At 55.7% G+C, this 19,050-nt stretch overlaps 1 protein-coding gene across 2 annotated transcripts; it reads right to left on the bottom strand.

Moving 5' to 3' along the window:
- Positions 1 to 1,262: 1,262 nt before the first annotated feature.
- On the bottom strand, positions 1,263 to 18,271 carry IGSF9 (immunoglobulin superfamily member 9). Of its 2 annotated transcripts, none has more exons than XM_003937915.4 (20): positions 18,189 to 18,271; positions 17,761 to 17,949; positions 12,793 to 12,945; positions 11,531 to 11,685; positions 11,176 to 11,293; positions 9,492 to 9,633; positions 9,236 to 9,381; positions 9,001 to 9,143; positions 6,720 to 6,860; positions 6,021 to 6,137; positions 5,679 to 5,829; positions 5,351 to 5,474; positions 4,915 to 5,090; positions 4,412 to 4,662; positions 4,114 to 4,198; positions 3,853 to 4,029; positions 3,568 to 3,610; positions 2,374 to 3,234; positions 1,990 to 2,117; positions 1,263 to 1,753 (listed from the first exon to the last, which is right to left on the bottom strand). In XM_003937915.4, exons 1-20 carry the CDS (start codon positions 18,244 to 18,246, stop codon positions 1,572 to 1,574), a joined length of 3,540 nt encoding a protein of 1,179 aa, XP_003937964.2. In that variant the 5' UTR covers positions 18,247 to 18,271; the 3' UTR covers positions 1,263 to 1,571. The 2 variants fall into 2 exon arrangements, with proteins under 2 accessions (XP_003937964.2, XP_074245871.1); XM_074389770.1 differs by having other exon boundaries at positions 9,001 to 9,095.
- Between the last annotated feature and the right edge of the window lie 779 nt (positions 18,272 to 19,050).

Genomic DNA, 19,050 nt, shown 5'->3' with positions numbered 1-19,050 from the left:
CCTCAGCGGGAGGAGGCTAGCCGGGGTTCTTTTGCCTCTGAGGGTGAAGGATAGCTAAGTTCAGGGGTAGAGAGCTCCAGATCCTTTCACGCTTCTGTTGAGCAAATTCCCCCCGCCCCCCGTGAAGTCCTGGTTACAGCCTTCATGGAGTTCTTCACACAAGATACAGCCCTCCCTTGAACCTGAGATTCCAGGATGTCGATATCCAGTCCCACCCAACTTTTCTATTCTGTTCCGTCCCTGACTACCCAGCCCTATATTCCAATCCCACTGATTGTCAAGCGTTCTCACTCCTCTGTGCCTTTACAAAGGCTATTCCTCTGCCTAGGATACGTTCCCTTCCTTAACTGGCTTCCCACTTGCTCTTCCCTTTACCTGCTGTGTGGCTGTTGTGCATATTACTAAAGCATTCTATACTTCAGTTCCTTGCTTTATAAAACAGAGTTAATGGGACTGCCTAACTCAAGAATTGTAGAGAACTAAAACAGTCCACCTATAGGGCTTAGAGCAGTGCGTGGCACAGAGTGAATGCTATTATTATTTTTTGACGGAGTTTCGCTCTTTTGCCCAGGCTGGAGTGAATTGGCGTTATCTCAGCTCACTGCAACCTCTGCCCCCTCGGTTCAAACGATTCTCCTGCCTCGGCCTCCCAAGTAGCTGGAATTACAGGCACCCACCACCACACCCAGCTAATGGTTATATTTTTAAGAGAGACAGGGTATCACCATGTTGGCCAGTCTGGTCTCGAACTCCTGACTTCAGGTGATCCACCCACCTCGGCTTCCCAAAGTGATAGGATTACAGGTGTGAGCCACCACGACTGGCCACTATTATTATTATCACCACCATCTGTGAGGGTCCTGAGGACCCCCCCCCCATATGTGGCGTTTGTCCCAGCACATGATGTAAGCCTACACTAAATGTGGCCTTGAATGTAACTCCTTCCTTTGTGCCACCACAATAACCAACACATAGCTTTATCACAGAACTTGTCATGTTATACTGTAACTATTTCTTTGTCTGCCTCACTGACTAGAAAGAACACCCCAAGGGCAAAGGCATGTCTTCAACAATTTTGTATTTTCTCAGTATCTAGTTCAATGGCTGGCCTTTAGCAGCTGGCCTCAGTAAGCACTCAATAAATGCTTCTTGAATGAATGCTGAATGCACCTTCATTCATTCGAGAAGATTCCCCTTCTCTTTAAGGGTCCACAGATTTTCCCAGGACTCTCTCAGATTCAAAGAGATAACACACAGAAACATCTTTCAGACTTTGTTTATTCACCTGTAAAAAACTTCACCCACACCACGAACACATACACACACACACACACACACACACACACACACACACACAGAGAGAGAGGGCAGACCTAAGATCCCTGTTCCAATTCCCAGAATCACCTAGGGGTTCAGCACATACATTCCATACCAAGGTGACCCAAGTCCACTATCAGGATCTGTGCCTGGGCACCAAAGGGGCAGGGGCAGTGCCCTAGGTTGAAGCTAGGTCTGGTTGGGGGCCTCCTATGCAGGTCCATTTGCCTTTTCCCAGCCTCGTATTGGGGTGTTCACAGCAGAGTGGCCTGTTCAGGGTGGGGGACTGGCTGTCGATAGGCCGGCAGCCGAGCCCTAGTAGCATCTCGGCGGCGGCGGAAGGCCAGGAATTCCTCCCGAAGGGCAGCACAGCGGGCCTCAGGGCCAGTAACAGGGGCAGTGTTCAGGAGGCAGCCCTCCTCTGGAGTCTTCACACCTGCAAGAGGTGGGCAGGGCAATGAGAGAAGAGGCCCTGAGGTTCACTGAGTGAAGAGCTGAGATGTAAAGCTCACTAGGTCCTTCCAGTACACATGGGCCAAGGGGGCAAGACACAGTCTAGAGCAGAGGAGCCTGGGAGGCAGGGCCTGACTGGGAACAGATGGGTCCTAAGGTGGCAAGGGGGATGTGGGACAGCGTGGCTGAGGTGCCTGCCTTTCCAGGGGGCTCACACACCTAGCTCTGGCTCAGCTTCATGTCTGAGCCGGGAGCTGGCCAAGCCCAGGTGTAAGGTCTCCAGCAATTCCACGTCCCCAGGGAATTCTGAGTCCCACTCATAGTTCTCATCCACAGATGTGTTCCTCCTGTTAAAAAAGAAAAATGTATGGTGTGGGTGGAGGAATAGAGGATGTTCAGGAAAGTCTGAACTCAGGGACCCCAAATGCACATTAGGCCATGGGTTTCCCCTGAACTAAATCCCTGGACCTCAGCGAAAGCTTTTAAAAGGAGATGAGGTTTCTGTGGGAGTGCAGCAGAGACGGTTCAGGGTATTGGGAGATGGGTGAGAAGGTCTGGGGTGGGACTGGGACCGAGGCAGGGATGGGCGGGGACTGCTCTCACCTCTTGCTGACTGTCACCACATGCTCCCTTCGGGGCCACCTCTCAGGGCCACTGGCCCAGCTGCTGGTGTCTCCTGGAGCAGGGCTCAGGTAGCTGCCTCCTGCAGAGGGAGCTGTGGAGGGGGGCCGCAGGAACGAAGCGCTGCCTCGCCCGCTGCTCTGGCTGGTGAGGCTGCCCCGAGGGGCGGCAGGGAGAAGGCCTGGCAGCAGCCGCTCCCTCAGTGTCCAGTCAGCCAGGGCTGTGTAAGGGGGCTCTGCAGCTACCCCAGCCCCTACCACATCCCCAGGAAGTGATGCCCTGGGGGACATAGGAGGGGTGTCTGGGGGACGTAGGAAAGATGAGGTGGGGCAGGGCCGGGTATCCATGTAATCTGGGGGTGCAGCAGGGCTGGGATCCTCCAGAGGGGGCCAGTCCCCATCCACATTCATCTCCCGGAAGAAGGGCAGGCTCAGGTACTGGAGCAGGGGCCCGGGACCTGGCAGGGGACTGGGTGGGGCTGCTGGAGGGGCTGCTACAGGGCTGATGTCTTCAATGCAGAGGGGCTGGGGTGCCCCACTGGGGCTGCTGCTGCTACAGTCAAAGGACCGGGCCAGACGCTCGGCTGGTGTCCGAGGTTCTGCCTGCTCCGGGCCTGACCTTTCCCGGGGGGCCACCACAGTGGGCCCCATCACAAAGCGCCCATCTGGGCCCCGGCAAATGGGCTCCAGGGGTAAGGGTCCCCGGCTAGGTGGAGGATCTGGGTGGGGGCTGGGAGTTCCGGCAGGATCCCCCCAGAGCAGACTCTGGCGCAGGCTGGGGACTGGGGAACCCTGGAGCTTCAGCTTCGCCACGCTGTCAGGACTGCCTGAGCCCAGAGCAGAGCTGGGGAAGGACAGGAGATCAGGGTCTGTGGTAGGGGCAGGTCCCCCTCCCAGGAGCCAGCGTCAGGCCTTGAGAGGTTTGGTGAACAACAGAGCAGAGCTAGGGAGAACAAGCGAGGAAAGGACCAACAAGGTGGAGGGGGTGGAGGGAAGACACAGGCCACACTGGACCGGCCTCAGGCTGGGGCCTCTGCGCACCCCTTCTTACCCTCTCCCACTTTTGTTCCTGCCCCTCCCCCACCATCCCCCCAGTAAAGGTGCAAAAAAGGAAGTAGAGGATACTGGCACGCACGATGGAAAGGCAGAAGAAAGCCAACAAGGTGGAGGTACTTACTGTGCAGCTGACTTCCCGGTGGGAGAGAAGATAAGAGGTGGATCTGGAAGGGCACGAGAATAGTACGTGACACAGGCAAAAACCAAGGCCCTCGGGGCGCAGGCTCCCTCACCCAACACCAGGCGCGCAACCCCATCCGGCTGGGAAGAGCGCGGGCAGGACCAGATGCAGAAGGGGAGAATGCACCTGGATCACACGGGCGGGAGGGATGTTCCCCAGGTGGGAGGGGCTTAAGGAGGGGCAGGGCCCCAGCGCCGGAGGAGGGAGGACGCCGGAGGGGCCTACCTTGGCGGAGGCGCTTGCGGCGGCGCCGGGCAGCCCTGCGCCGGTTCATGAGGCAGGCCGCCAGGATGCTCACCAGGACGGCCACGCCCAGGAAGCAGACCCCGCCCAGCACGCCGGCCAGCACCGGCTGGGGCAGGAGGCCCGGCAGCTGCGTGCGCGACGGGTAGACCTCCAGGCCTGGGCAGGGGGCCACGAGGGAAGGTCAGCGGGCTCACGGCCCCCCGCAAGCCCTGGCGCTCCTCCCTCCCGCCAGGTGCTCACCGAAAGTGGAGACGTTGGCCGTGTTGCTGGGGTCGCTGACGTCGCTGCCCGCGAAGGCCACGAGGCGGAACTCGTAGAAGACATCCTGCGACGGGGATGGGGTGCCAGGAGGGAGGTCAGGGCCCAGCACCGCCCCTCCCAGCGGAGCGCGGAAAGACTGTGCAGGCGGGGCGGAGGGGTGAGGTGGGACGCGGAGGCGAAGAGCTCCAATCAAGATGCGAAGATGGGGTTTGGGGAATGGAGGAGGACGCAGGAGAGCCCCTGGGAGGCCGCTGCCTGTATGGCCTCCCGCACATACCTTGATGAGGCCTGGCACCAGCAGCTCTGTTTCTGTGCCTGGCACAGCCGGGTCCAGCACCTCCCAGCCCTGGGAGCCCTGCCGTCCTTCCAAGACGTAGCCATCCAGTGTCTTAGGGACCAGCTCTGGGGGATCCCAATGCAGGAGTACTCCCCGGGGTGTTCTCACTGCCACCAGACCTCGCGGAGGGGACAGGGGAGGCGGCACCTCTGTCGGGGGAAGCCTGGGCGCAACTGGTGTGGTAGGAAGCCCTGCGTGGGGCAGATAGGCAGGTCAGAGAGGGGATTCCCAGCTTCCTTCCCCTGACCTTCCACGACCCCCAGTGCCCAGCTGTTCTCCCAGAGCCCCTAAAGACAAGCCCAAATCATCTTCCACACACCCCTCTGGACCCCAAGCTGCCCAGCGCTTCTGCCCCTTCCCATCCAGGACCTCCCATATCCCAGCTTTCCTAGCGGCCCTTTCCCATCCTTGTCTCTGCTGTTCTGGGACGAGAAGCCTCTCACCTTCAGGAGCAGACAGGACGATTTCGCTGAAGGGACCACTCCCCAGCTTGTTCTGAGCTAGCACGCTGAACTGGTACTGGGTGTGGGGCTGCAGCCCTGGCACTAGGAGGTGGGCAGCTCCCACAGGCACTGCCAAGGACACCCAGTCATGGTGCATTCGGTCAGGACGCTTGGCTCTGCGAGACATGAAGACGGGGGGCACCTCATGAGCTAGGAAGATCTGGGGTCCACAGATCTAACCAACTCCCCTCTGCTCAACCATCCAAGGTCTCAGGACCTTGGCCCTGAATGTCTCAGAGTCTGGAAACAGGGAAGCAGAACCAGGGTCGGTGAGGGATTGAGGGGCGGAAGAAAGGGCACAAGGCCAGATAGGTTCAAGGAGGAGAGGAGAGGAGGCAAGGTTGGTGCAGAGAAATGGCAGGAGCAAGTCACTCACAGTGGGGTGTACCAGACACTGAATCTCTGCAGATAGCCACCATCAAAGCCAGGCTCCCAGGAGACATTGGCACCCTTGGGCAAAGGCACCACGGACACATTGGTGACAACATGAGGACTAGTGCCTGGGGAGGGGCATGGAGGGAGGGATGGTGGTCAGGGCCTGAGGGAATATAGAAAGCCCCAGGGGCCCCAGGACCACTGACCTTCACCCATCATCCCAGGTCTCCCACACCCATGATCCCCTTTCTGGCCCTCCAAAAATGATTCCCCCATCTCCTGTTCCACGTGGTTTCTCCCAGCCCAGGGCCCTCTCTCCAGCCACTAACCCAGCACGTGGACATTCGTGGATGTGGCCACTCGGGCCACAGCATTGCTGGCACTGCATTCCCAGCGCCCATGGGCCTCCTTGGTCAAAGGTCGCAGGACGAGGCTGCTGTTGCTGTCCACCTGGGCCTGGCCTTGCAGCCCCCGGCCCACCTACAGAACCACTGGTGAGCCCTGAGGACACACGCAGCCACCCCTCACCAAGGGCGCCCCTCATCTCTCCAAGCAGCTCCAGTTCCTCTCCACCCTGCCTCTGACAGCCCACTCCTTCCCGCATCCTCCCTCCCACAAAATGGGGCACATAGTGGGTGCAGGTGTAGGCACAGCAGGCTCAGAAGCCTTACCTTGGCCCAAGAGACAACAGGAGGAGGGTCCCCTCGGGCAGAGCAGGGGATGAGTAGCTCCCGCCCTACTTCTTGGAAGTATTCTTCCTTGGGCCGTTCTATAAAAGCTGGGGGAGCCTGCAAGCCAGATCTGGCATCGGGAGGGGCCCTCTCTTACACTGCTGTCTAAGTCTGGCTACTCCCCGGCTCTGTGATCCCTGTCATGCCATGTCTCACCTCACTCTTCTCACTCCCCCTAACTAAACACACACCAAGCCTGTCACTACCTCATTCTTTCTCCATCTCTCAATTCCTCTCTGGCTCTGTGTCTGTTCCCCATTGAGTAGGGGCTGAAGGGAAATGGTGGTGTAGTAAGGACTGGCAGGCTTGGGCAGGACTCTCGGAAATGTACAAACCTCTGCAGAACATTCTTCCTCCCAGAACCCCAGAGAGGGAGGCAGCACGGTCAAGGTTAGTGAGAGTTGGGCGGACAGGGTATCTTACTGTGTCTGTGACTGATGTCCCACCTCCCGAGCACCACCTCTGCGGAAACCTCAAGGATGGCATCAGGCAGCTGCTGCCATGGCCACCATGGGAGACAGACTTGGGAGCCCCTCCCCATGTGTCTGCCCGGCCCCACCCCCATCAGCCTGGCCATAGCTCCAACTCCAGCCACCTGACCCACTGTCACCACAGGCCCCCGCCCACTCCCAGCCTCACCTTGAGCAGCACGCGGGTCACAGGGGAGGGCCCAGCAGTACCAAGACTGTTGTAGGGGGTGCAGGAGTATTCTCCCAGGGCATCCTCGTTCCCCAGGGCAATGATCAGTGAGCCTTCTGTGCCCTGGGACCAGCCAGGAAACTGGAAGGAAGAGGAGGTGATAGCTAGAGAGAGGAGCTCAGCAAAGGCAAGCCCGGGATGGCAGTACAGGAGACGGAGCAGGACGAAGAAACCCACAGCTGTGCAGAGCACTCCACAGCTCCATGTCTGGGCTTGACCTCTCTGAATGCCAGCACTTCCTTTCTCTCCTTCCTACACAGGGATCCCTCCAAATAGTGTGAGGCTGTGACTGCACAACTCCAGAGGGTGTCACTCCCGGAAAACACAGTGTGGATGGCCGCCCCTGGAGCTGGGCCACACGGGGCTTCCTGCCTGCTGGGACTTCACCTGGCTGTCTTCCCAGCACTCCACAACTACGTTCAGCATATTTCACCAGAAACCAGCTCCTATTTCTCTATTAAAGGGCCCATCAGCGTCTTTACTGAAGTCTGCCTCCTCACGTTCACTCCCCCTAGCGAAATACCAAGCCAGTCATCCCGGGAAGTCCCTTTTGTTTGGGCATGAGCCCATTCATCTTCATGTCCTCCTCTCCAACTCAGACTCCACAACTCTCGCCTGGGCCATTTCAGCAGCCTCAGAACCCCGCTTCCTATGTCCAGTGTCCCCCACGACATTCCACTGGACAAGCTCAGCCCCTGATGATGGCTCTGATGCTGTCACACCAATGCTGAACAAACTCCAGCGGCTCCAACCGCCTGTGGACTTTTTTCTTAAACATTCAACAAGGCCGGGCGCGGTGGCTCACGCCTGTAATCCCAGCACTTTGGGAGGCCGAGGTGGGGGGATCACAAAGTCAAGAGATTGAGACCATCCTGGTCAACATGGTGAAACCCCGTCTCTACTAAAAATACAAAAAATTCGCTGGGCATGGTGGTGCGTGCCTGTAATCCCAGCTACTCAGGAGGCTGAGGCAGGAGAATTGCCTGAACCCGGGAGGCGGAGGTTGCGGTGAGCCGAGACGGTGCCATTGCACTCCAGCCTGGGTAACAAGAGCGAAACTCTGTCTCAAAAAAGAAAAAAAAAAAATTCAACAAAGATGTACTTAGTACTACTGTTGTAGAAGCCCCAGGTACACTATGATGAAAAAATGCAATACTAGGCCTCAAAAAATGTTTAGTCTCTGCAGACAAAAGATCCCAATTGCCTTGGAATGAGGTAATATTAATTTGGTATCCACGGTTCTCCCTTTTAATGCTAACCTGTCCTTCCAGCTTTCTCTGCACCATTCATGTCCCTACAGGCTCTCCAGCTCCCACCCAATTGGTCAATTCATAATTCCATAAACGAATACATTACTTCCTGCCTCTTGGCCCTGGTTTCTGCAATGGAATGACTATCTCCTCTTTGAGCCCGGTCACCAAAGTCCCAGAATCTGTTGCCGGTCTATCCTCACCCACCCTAAGAGGAAGGCATGAGCTCCATCCCTGGCCTTCCAGCAGTGTCTATGTTGCTGTCCTCTGCCCAGACAGTGCCCACTTTAAGGATGGATGCCTCCTTGCCCCTGCCTCCTTCACAGCACCGGGTAACAAGTGTGTGTTCCCCCAGGACACACAATTCCCCAGTCATCAACCTTCAGTTCTGCTTTTTAACTATTTGCCATCATTCTCCCCAGAGATCATCTCTCACCTTTTCCCCAAAGACACAAAACCAGCACCTTAAACCATGGAAATTTTCCTCAGGGGTTTTAAGTAGTTTCCTATGCAACGTGTCTTTTTTTTTTTTTTTTTATTCTTGAGATGGAGTCTAGCTCTGTTGCTTAGGCTGGAGTGCAGTGGTACCATCTCGGCTCACTGCAACCTCCACCTCCGAGTTCAAGCGATCCTCCTGCCTCAGCTTCCTGAGTAGCTAGGATTACAGGAGCCTGCCACCATGCGCAGCTAATTTTTGTATTTTTAGTAGAGATGGAGTTTCACTATGTTGGTCAGGCTGGTCTTGAACTCCTGACCTCGTGATCCAGCCACCTTGGCCTCCCAAAGTTCTGGGAGTATAAGTGTGAGCCATGGTACCTGGCCGTAACACGTCTTATAAGACAAATTAAATTCACAAAATATGTGTGCCACCAGTCACTGAATTGAATTAAATAGAGCTAACACTCCACCCAGCTGTCCTGAGCAGACTAACACCAAGTTAAGACCCTCCTTCCCCTTCCCCAAGCCTGTACCTTGTCCAGCTGCAGGGCCCTTCCATCCTTGGTCCAGCTGACAAAATGCAGTGGGGGGTTGGCGCGAACCGGGCAGTGGATCACCCCCGGCATGCCTATGGGCAGGAGTGTCTCAGGAGGCATAGTTGTCACCTGGGCTGGGTCTGGGGGAAAGTAGTGGCAAGTTGGGGGAGAGGGGCTTGGCCTGGCCCAGGGGAAGGGAGCAGGCTGACGGAGAGGCTGGGGCCAGGCTTACAGAGCACGGTGAGGTAGGCAGAGGCTGAGGGTGGATGCAGGAGGCCATTGCTGGGCACACAGGTGTAGCGGCCGGCATCGTCAGGCTGAGTAGCCTGCAGCCTCAGGCTCCCGTCCACCAGGATCCGCACCCGGGACTGCAGGCGGCTGCAATGTGGCGTGTGTGAGGAGGGGTCCAGGCCTTGCCCAGCCAAGCGGCTCCTCAGAGACTGTCTGCCAATTCCCCACCTCCACCCTCCTAACGATGGTGACCCCACCTAATGTGGAAGACATTGGTGTTGTCCTGGAACCAGCTATAGGTGAGGTTAGCAGGGTATGCCTCAGCGTGGCAGGCCAAGGAAACATCCTGGGAGGCATTGACTGTGCTGTTCTTGGGGGGCACCACGATGACTGGTGGTCCTGTGGGGTGCACAAGGGGAGGAAGGTGGCCTCAGCCAACAGTATTCCTAGAACCCTGAGGTCACCTCTACAACTCTTCCCAGCCCTGCCCTCTGGAATCGTAGGGCTCATTGGTATGGGATTTTGGGGAATGGAAACAGAAGCTTCCCCCTGTATGTAACAAGAATTCATCCTCTCCCTGAGACCCATTCCTCTTTCCAAATTCTCTCTGTTCCGTCAAGAACAACCCCATTCATGCAGTCCCACTGCCTGGAACAGTGTGGATGTTTGGGGGAGTCAGTTTAACTGCTCATTTGCCATTTGTATCCCTGCCTGTCACCTCTTGAATAGCTTCTCTGTCTCTGACCCTAACCCAGGTACTCAAGGTGCTGCAGCACCCCCTGACTCCAGGCTCCCCTGTGGCTGCCACTCTAATGGCCATTCCTACAGAAACAGACCCTTGTGCCACAGAACATTTCTGCTCAGAAACCTGCAACGGCACCTGACTCCTACCACACTAAGCTCAAACCCAGCCCTGTGGACCTCTGTGATCCAACCCCTCCCTACCTGGCCAGCCATCTTTCCATATGTCAGCCCTCATGAACTCTTTCAGGTCAGTGTGGGCAGCTGGCTGTCCCCCATCTCCATGCCTTTGCTCCCCTCAACCCCGGCCAGAATGCCCCTCCCAAGGTCCTGGCCACGCCACATACCTCCTGCAAAAGCATCTCTGGCTACTACAGCTCCACTACTCTTTCCCTGCTCTGGGCGGGTACTGCATGAGCAGTCAGTAAGAAGAGGCATGATGCAAGCTGACGCAAACAGCACTGACTGCATACCCCGCACTGAGTGCCACCTGCATGACCTTGTTTAATCCTCACCAGAACCTTTGCGGGGGAAATTGTCTCCATTTTATAGATGAAGGAATGAAGGCTCAGAGGCAGAGAGACTGTGAGGTGAGTGCCCAAGGACAGCAGGAGAGGCAACATTCATATGAGGCTTCCTGATGCCAGAGACGACACCTTTAACCATTACCCAGCACTGCCATTCTTAGAGTACCACGGACAGCAACACTTCCCTGTTTCCCCAGTTAGTCTTATTTCCCCACAAAGATAATAGGCTCTACAAAGGCATAGTCCAGGCCTTCTATTTCTCAGCTTCTAAAGGAAGGATCTTGGCCAGGAATTACCATGTGCCACCAACTGGGCTCAGCTGGACCTACGTAAATTCTTGTAACAGACCTGAGAGGTAGATGTAAGTCTCTTTATAAAGATGAAGAAACTGGGACTCAGGGAGTTACCCAGCTCACAGCCTAACACAAACACCTATGTCCTGTCCACTATAACACACTACTGGGCACGAAAGCGCACTCTGTCTGCTTATTGAGCCTTTTAAAATTAAGGTGTTGGTTTCAGAGCAACAGCCTGCATTGGGAGCCCCCTCAGCCTCCATGGGCCTCGCCCTCAGGCACTAATCTCTCCCATCCTGCTGAGCACCAGTTCAGCCACAGGTCACAGCCCCCTTGCACAGGTGTCCCTAGACCCCAGCCCTCCCACCAGAGAGCACCTAGCACCAGCAGCTGGGTGGTGTGGGTGGTGCTGCCCTCAGTGCTGGAGGCTTGGCAGGTGTAGACCCCAGAGCTGCCTCGCTCTACCCGGTGGATCCGCAGCGTCCCGTTCTGCACCTAGGGAAGGAATGGGTGAGGAAGAGTCCCTTCTCCTGCCAGCCTCAGACCCTGCACTTCTGAGGCTGGCCAGCAGAGGGAGGCAGCACCCCAGGCTCGGGGAAAACAATGCCAAGCCCGTCTTCCTGCCCATCTTCCAGCCTGGCCTTTGCCCCTTCTGTCCTCTGGCCCCACTGCCAGGCCCCCACCTTCCCTTCACATTCTGTCTGGTTCATTCTGTCCACCCCCAGGACTCACTTGCACCTGGCCCTGGCCCTGGCCCAGGTCCTGTCCTCTGAGCTTCCAAGTCACACGAGGCAGGGGGCTTCCACGGGCCACACAACGCAGGGTCACAGGCTCCAGTTCCTGCACTTCCAACACAGCAGGAGGTGTCTCTTGGAATTGAGGGGGCGCTGCGAGGGAGACAGGTATCAGGGGCCCCAGGGGGCTATCAGCCAAAAGAGCTGTGTCCCAGGGCCTGGGAGACAGACCACTCAGGGCTACAGCCCGCTGCCCACCTGCCAGCCCCACCTCACAGGAATCCCCAGCCTGGGGCCACGCTGTCTATGAAGAGTCTATCAACCCGCCCCACACACTGGCCTGGGGCTGAGCCCAGACTGGATGTCCAGAGCTGGGGAGAGAGCCACGTCCCCTCAGGAGGAGCACTGTTCTGGGAGTCAGGAGGCCTGGGTCCTAGACTCTGCCCTGCCACTAATCAGTGGCATAACCCAGCCTCGCCTATGCAATGAGGATGATGATGACCTCCTTCCTACTTAGGAGCGAGGGAGAAATAATAAGGGCCTGAGTGAAAAGGTGTTTTGAAAATACAGTGCTGGCCAGGCGCAGTGGCTCACACCTGTAATCCCAGCACTTTGGGAGGCCAAGATGGCAGATCGCCTGAGGTTGGGAGTTCGAGACCAGCTGACCAATATGGAGAAACCCCGTCTCTACTAAAAAATACAAAATTAACCGGGTATGGTGGCATATGCCTGAAATCCCAGCTACTTGGGAGGCTGAGGCAGGAGAATCATTTGAACTCAGGAGGCAGAGGTTGCAGTGAGCAGAAATCACATGATTGCACTCCAGCCTGGGCAACAAGAGTGAAACTCCATCTCAAAAACAAAAACAAACAAAAAAAAAAAAAAAAAAAAAAGAAGAAAATAAAAAAGAAAGGAAGGAAGGAAGGAAAAGAAACACACATTGCTGTATATGTGAACTGTGTTTCACTCAGCGTCCAAGAGCCCCCTCTCTCCCACCCATTTTCCTGGCCAGGGAAGAGAAAGAGGAAGCTCCTGACATAGAGCCTAGTGGACTGATTGGATTTATATTTGAAGAACTGAAAAGGGCAGCATGGGGAGGGATGAGATGCAACCCCTAAGCGAGCAAACGGGCTGCCAGGAAGGGTGGGAGCTGCTCGCAGAGTGGAAATAGAACTCCCTCTTCCCCTTTCTCCCACCAGCCAGAGCTCCCCATTCTCCTCTGCCCTGTCTTTCTCCACCACCTGCCCCCCAGCTTCATACAATTGACTGTCAGATGCACCCAGGAGCCGTTAGCCAAATCGTCTTCGGGGATGTGCTGGTCCAGGAAGAGCACGCGGCACTCGTACCAGCCCTGGTCTTCCACCCGCAGACCCTCAATCTGGAGAGAGGCCCCCTTCTGCAGCCGGACTCGTCCTGGGGAGGAACCCTGAATCAAGGGTGCTGAAGGGACCCCATGAGAGCCCCAATTTCCTTGTCACACTGGTAATTCGTAGAGGTAAGAAAGAGTAGGCTCAGTCTCTCCCAGTTACTCTGGGAGTGTGGGGTCCAGAGAGACGCAGATGGGGTTGGGGTCATTCAGGACAGGTCCCTCCATTCAGCCCCTCTGACCACCCTTGCCATTCAACAGCTGGGACCCCATCTAGACAAAGAGAAACCTAGAGGGACAGCAGGTGGACAGAACCTTCCCCTGAACTGCACTTGGCATCCAGGACGGCTGGGGGAGGAGGTGAAGAGTCAGCACATAGTCTGCTCTGGATTCTTACAGGATCTGTCCACCTCTGGGTTCTTTTAGCAGGGGAAAGTGTGAGCTCCTGGGAGTACTCCTAATAGAGGACTGTGATCCTGAAAACCTCAGCAGTGTTTGAGGCCCTAGCAGGGGAACCCAGACCCCGCCTGCCAAAGCCCCTAATCCCTGCGGGCTATTATCAGCAGCCTAAGCGCCTTAGGGTGGCCAGGGTCCAGCCCAGCAAGCAGCAAAGTCAGCAGCTTCCTCGCCCCATCCTCTCCATGCCCCGGGGCACTCAGGCCCCAGCTGGCTGACCACACACAGTTCCACAAAGCCACACAAGCACAGCACAAGCAGACACCTCAATCCCACCCTTAGTCAGCATCCACACCACACCACACCACCAGGCTCAGAGCGAGGGTGCCTACCCCACCCCTCAGCACCCTCCCTGGATGGAACTGTGCACCCCAGACAGCTTCATGGGACCCTGGCAGTTTAGCCTAGTGAGACAGGCACACACTTGGGAGCCAGATAGACCCAGGCCTGAGTCCAGCTCAGCTGCGTACTCTTTTGGGAAAGTTACTTAACCTCCCTCAATTTCAGTGTCCTCGTCTGTAAAAAGAAGAGAAAGAAACAGAATTGGGGTGGGGTGGAGGAGAGGAATAATGCAGGGAAGGCGCGTAGCATGGTGCCTGGCATCCGTGGATGCTCAAATAAACGTTGTTGAACAAATAAATGAGCTCTAGATTTGAAATCAGAAAGCTGCACTCAAGTCCTGGCTCTGTCCCTAAACTGATCACACATTGTCTCCCTTTTCTCTCCCTGTATCATTGAACAGCACCACAACACACCAAGTCACATTATCAGGAACCTGGCATCTCTGAGATTTCTGGAATCTACTAGCTCATTAAGTTTTTCAAATCCTACCTCCTAAACCTTTTCCCTTCTCTGCTGTCCTCACCTTTATACCTGTGGCATGTCTCACCTGGGTTTCCCCAACAGCCTACTTGCAGGTCTCCCTGCCTCCAGCCTCCTCCCCTCCACCTCACATAGTTCATCCCCACCTTGACCTCTGCTATGGGCAAATGGAACGTTCTTTTCTTTTTCTTTCTTTCTTTCTTTCTTTCTTTCTTTCCTTCTTTCCTTTTTTCTTTTCTTTTTTTCTTTTTCTTTCTTTCTTTCTTTCTTTCTTTTTTAGACAGGGTGTCACTCTGTTGCCCAGGCTAGAGTGCAGTGGTTTGATTGTAGCTCACTGCAGCCTCAAATTCCTGGGCTCAAGCAGTCCTCCTCCCTCAGCCTCTCAAGGAGCTAGTACTATAGGCACGTGTCACCATGCCTAGCTAATTTTTTAATTTTTGCAGAGAGGGGTCTTGCTATATTGCCCAGGCTGGTTTCAAACTCATGGCCTCAAGGGATCTCCAGCCTCAGCCTCCCACAGTGCTGGGATTAAGCTGTGAGCCACTGTCCCTGGCTGCCTTTTCTTAATCTTATGTTGTATGCAAATGCAGCTCCAAGGTCCTTTGCATAGTGTCCACCCCAGCGCTTCCTAATACTAGAAATTCTGAAGCTGTGAATGCACTCAACCCCTCCAATTTGCTTCCATTCTACCTCTAGAGTGATCTATTTCAGAAATAAGATAATCTCTTTCAGGAAGAAGAGAAGGATCAGGTTGAGGGAGGCTTTGAGATCTTAGGCAAGAGTCTTTTTCTACTTAGAATGAGTTCCAGGGGTGTGGATTCTCTAGAATGGGTGGACCTGCTTAAAGGGCTAGGTGTTTAAATCCCCACCCAGGAGATAAGACCAGGCCTAGCAGGTAAATATTTAACATAATCACACCCTTCCACCCACTGTCAGGATTCCTCAGGAAGGCTAATCTGCCTGGCCCTGAGCCCTGCAGACCCCAGACTGCAGCCTCTCCTATGTCCCACATGATACTTTTATTGTAGTGATCATCTAGCTCTGCAAAGAGGGAAGGAAGATTGAGTGTGGAATATGGGCCATGTAATATTACACGTTCTCACCATATTTAATCCTCTCAAGAATGCCATTGTAGCTGAAGGAATTAATGGTAAGTTTCTTTCCAAAATCACGTGGCTAGTAAGTGACAAAGCCAGGCTTCTTTCTCCAGACACAGCAATGTGCTTCCCATGGACACGGGTGTTAGGACCAAGGGCTGTTCAGGACATTGAGCGTAATCGGTGGGTTCTCACTTGGGAGATGCTGGTAGCCACTGGGTAACAGTCCAAATGCTACTCAGAATAGGCAATGGAGCACACTGCGTGTCCTAGCTTTTCTGTGACACTTGGACTGCTAGACCTGTAGTGTCACAGAAGAACAGGAAGATCGCCAGTGGGACAGCCCTGAGTCCTCCTCCTGAGCCCTGGGCCCACCTCCCGGAGGCCTCCCTCCACCTGCAGTCCCAAAGCCTGTTGATTTCAGATCTTCCCATATGCATGGCTGTGCGAAGAAAACAGGAGACCACCTGAGGAAAGCTGGTGTCGACTAAGCCCAGCCTGCCTTCCCCCGGAGGCCTGGTCCTGGGTTCACACCACACCGGCACTGTGAGGGCACAGGGCGGGGCGCCTGACACACTGCGGCCACCTCAATTCTACTCTTGAGTGCTGGCTTGTTTTCTATTACTTTCACTCCTTGGCACTCATGGATAAATCTAGTCCCCTCTGCTAGACGCTTCTAGAGTCCTCAAAGATGGGAAGCCTTCTGTTCGGCGTGGTCCCTAATGCTCCCAACAGTCTCTCTCAGGGTTCCTCACACATTCTAGGCCACCAGCCCCACAACGGTCCCTGGCCCATCTTCCCTTCACTGCCCAGAGGGTTTATGACAGAAGAGCATTGTCCTTAGCAACCTCCACCTCCTGTTGCTTAGCAACTGCAGTTCCGAGTCCCCTACACAAAGGCTGAGAGGCCCCTTCCACACCGTGAGGCAGTCAAAGGGTTAACAGGCTCAGGGCCCCCCCTCCCTCCGCCAGCTCTGGCCTGACCAGGAGCTTCCACGGGGGCAGGAGTGTGAACAAAGCGTAGGGGTAGAAAGCAAGTCCCAGCGGCCACTGCTCACAGCCCTACAGTTCAAGCAGCAGCACAGACAGAAGGAAGACCCACAGGTAGACAACGGGGCTAGCCGTCCAGTGGCTTGAGGCCTGAGGGACCTCAAGGCAGGACACAAGCTGGAGAGAAGGAACAGCTTCCCGTCTCCCTGGGGGAGTCCCAGGAAAAGCCCCTCTCCTCCGCCTCCCCTTGCCTTGCCCTCAGTCAGGCAACATTCTGAATCTGCCCAGCCTCAGCCCCGCAGCCCAAGACCCCTCCCCAGCCCGGACAGGCAGAGGCAGGGAGGGAGGGCTGGTGGGCACAGCCCTTTTTTCTCCACTGGTGCTAATTGGGGCCTGCTTTCATTCATTCCCACAGGGCTTGTGCAGACACATACACTCCCACCAGGCTGTTTGCCAATAACTGCCCCCAGTTTGAAAATAAATTTCCCGTCTGCACCACCTGCCTGTACCTCCTCCCCTCTCTGCTCAGTCCACCCCGTGTCAAGGGCTCAGCCAATCCCAGGGTTTCCTTCAGGATTCAAATGGAAGAGGGCAAAGGTGGGGGTCTCCCCACTGACGCCCTCACAGGTGGCCTTTCCCAGATTTCCCCTCTGAAGAGGAGGCAACAAGACTCGCCCTCGCCCTACAGCCCAGGCCCGTCCTTAGGGCCTCCCGCATGCTGCCCCCTGAGACCTGGCACTAAACCGCTTAGACTAAGGCTCCATCCGGGATTAGGAGGAAGCAGAGCCATTGTAGCCATTCTAGGGAGCCAGCTGGGGCGCAGCAGAAGGCACCCGGGGAGGCTACACACGATTTTAAGTCCCAACAGGAGCCACCTAAAGCAGCAGCCCTGGCCAGCACCTTCCAGTCACTGACCTTTGGGGAATCTGGATCCTCCCCAGCACCCCCTCTCTGTACACCTGTGCTTCTCTACTCAGAAGCAGGCTGAGCCCCCCTGGAAAAGCAGAGAGGTCACAGCCGCACCCACTCCCAGAAGCCGACAACCCCCAAACTAGCATTTAAGACAATGAGGAAGGAGAGGGCAGAGGAGTGAGCAGACAGTAGAGCCAGGACCAAGGTAGGGCCAAGTAGGGAGACTAGAGATCAGGATGAAGTCTGGGAGGTTTCATGATGAGATCTAGAAAAAGCAATTACAGAATTAGGATGGATACTTGGAATAGGGCCGCAGGATCTCCTCTGGAACAGACCACGTGGAGTTCTAAATAGCACAGCTATACGTGTGCGTGTGCGTGTGTGTCTGTGTGTGTAAATGAATGAATCGTTCAATGAATTAACTGCTTGGGAGCAGAGCCATGCTTGTTAAGCAGAGTTAAGGCAGTAGAGCTGGAGATGAGATCGGGGCCTGGACAGAGTGGTTCACAGGGGGCCTTGCCTGACTCTACGAAGCCCACCTTTCTTGCTGATACCTCCCTACCCCCCACCTGAGGAGAACTCTTACCCACGTAATCAGAGTCAATTCGGGGAGAGTAGAGGCCGAACTGGATGAAGATGGGAAGCAGGAATCCAAAGCGCATCCACTCGATGACATGCAGAGGGGGCCGGCCGGCCGGGGGCAGCAGGTCACAGCCCAGCACCACACTCTCCCCAGCCCGGCCCACCACTGAGTCCACCTCAGACTTCCCTTGACCTGCGTGATGGATGGTATGAGGGCACAACAGGGGGCCAGGGTCAGTGCTGGGAGGGGAGATGTCATCAGTATCTCTATAGGCACCTTAGGACTTTGGGTGACCAGAGGAACCCCTAGTTCAGCTTCTCCAGAACCAGCCCTCTTCCTCCCCTGCCCTGCTCAAAGAGGAACCCTTGAGAAGCACCCCATCCTCACCCCAAGGCTAACAGGGAGTTCTTAAGCCCAGGAGTTCAGCTCACCGTCAGCCCCCTGGCTGATGACCAGGCTGAGGACAGCCAGGCCGAGGCACCACACCATAGCCCAGCTGGCCTGCTCGCCCAGCCCCTCCTATCCGCAGGAGCCCAGGTGGAGGGGCCAAGGGATGTCCTTGCGATCAGCTCAGGGCACAGGTTTCAGCTCTCACTCTTCTGGACAGTGAGGGCTTGGCTCATGTAACACCCAAGGAAGCTGCTCTCTGGAGAACCACCAGATCTAAATGCAAAGTGCAAGGCAGCAGGCAGAGTTGGCCAATACTGGAGTCCAGGAGAAACCCCACAGTTAGAGAAAGACGCTGGGAAGAGACAGGAGCGGGGAGCATAGGTAACTGCGGGGAGGGGGAAAGGGGGAGGATCTTGAAGTTCTGGGGAATAAGAGCAGGGGTAGGAGTACTGGGAGAATGGTGAGTGCTGAATGCAGAGACCAGAAAGGTGAGGAAATGGGGAAGCTGGGAGAGTTGGGAAGGTCTTGGGAAATGTGGAAGGATTCTGGGGATGCCTAAGTTCTGAGGGTCTTGAAAAGCTAAGCCAGGAGAGAACTGGGGTTCCTTATATACTTGAAAAAAGACTTTGGAAGGAAGTACAGTAGATCAAGACACTCATGGCCCAGCCTGCTCTTGCTTCTCCCCTTACTCTTGATGCTACCAAGGTATAGCAGCAAGAAGGAACCAGTGCTGTCGCCTTCACCCCACTGTGGCAGATAAGGACCCTGAGGATCTCTGCTCAGGGACAGAGAGCCAGTCAAGGGCAAATCCTGGATGCAAATCCAGGGTCCTTAACCATCAGAAAGTGGTCCCCAGGACACCCCCATACACTCCCTTGCCCTATTTCCCCAGCCTCTATGAAA

The sequence above is a fragment of the Saimiri boliviensis genome, chromosome 19, assembly GCF_048565385.1.
Source record: "Saimiri boliviensis isolate mSaiBol1 chromosome 19, mSaiBol1.pri, whole genome shotgun sequence".
Taxonomy (NCBI): Eukaryota; Metazoa; Chordata; class Mammalia; order Primates; family Cebidae; genus Saimiri; species Saimiri boliviensis.
Note: the sequence above shows the minus strand (reverse complement) of the source record. Positions and strands in the feature narration are given on the sequence as shown.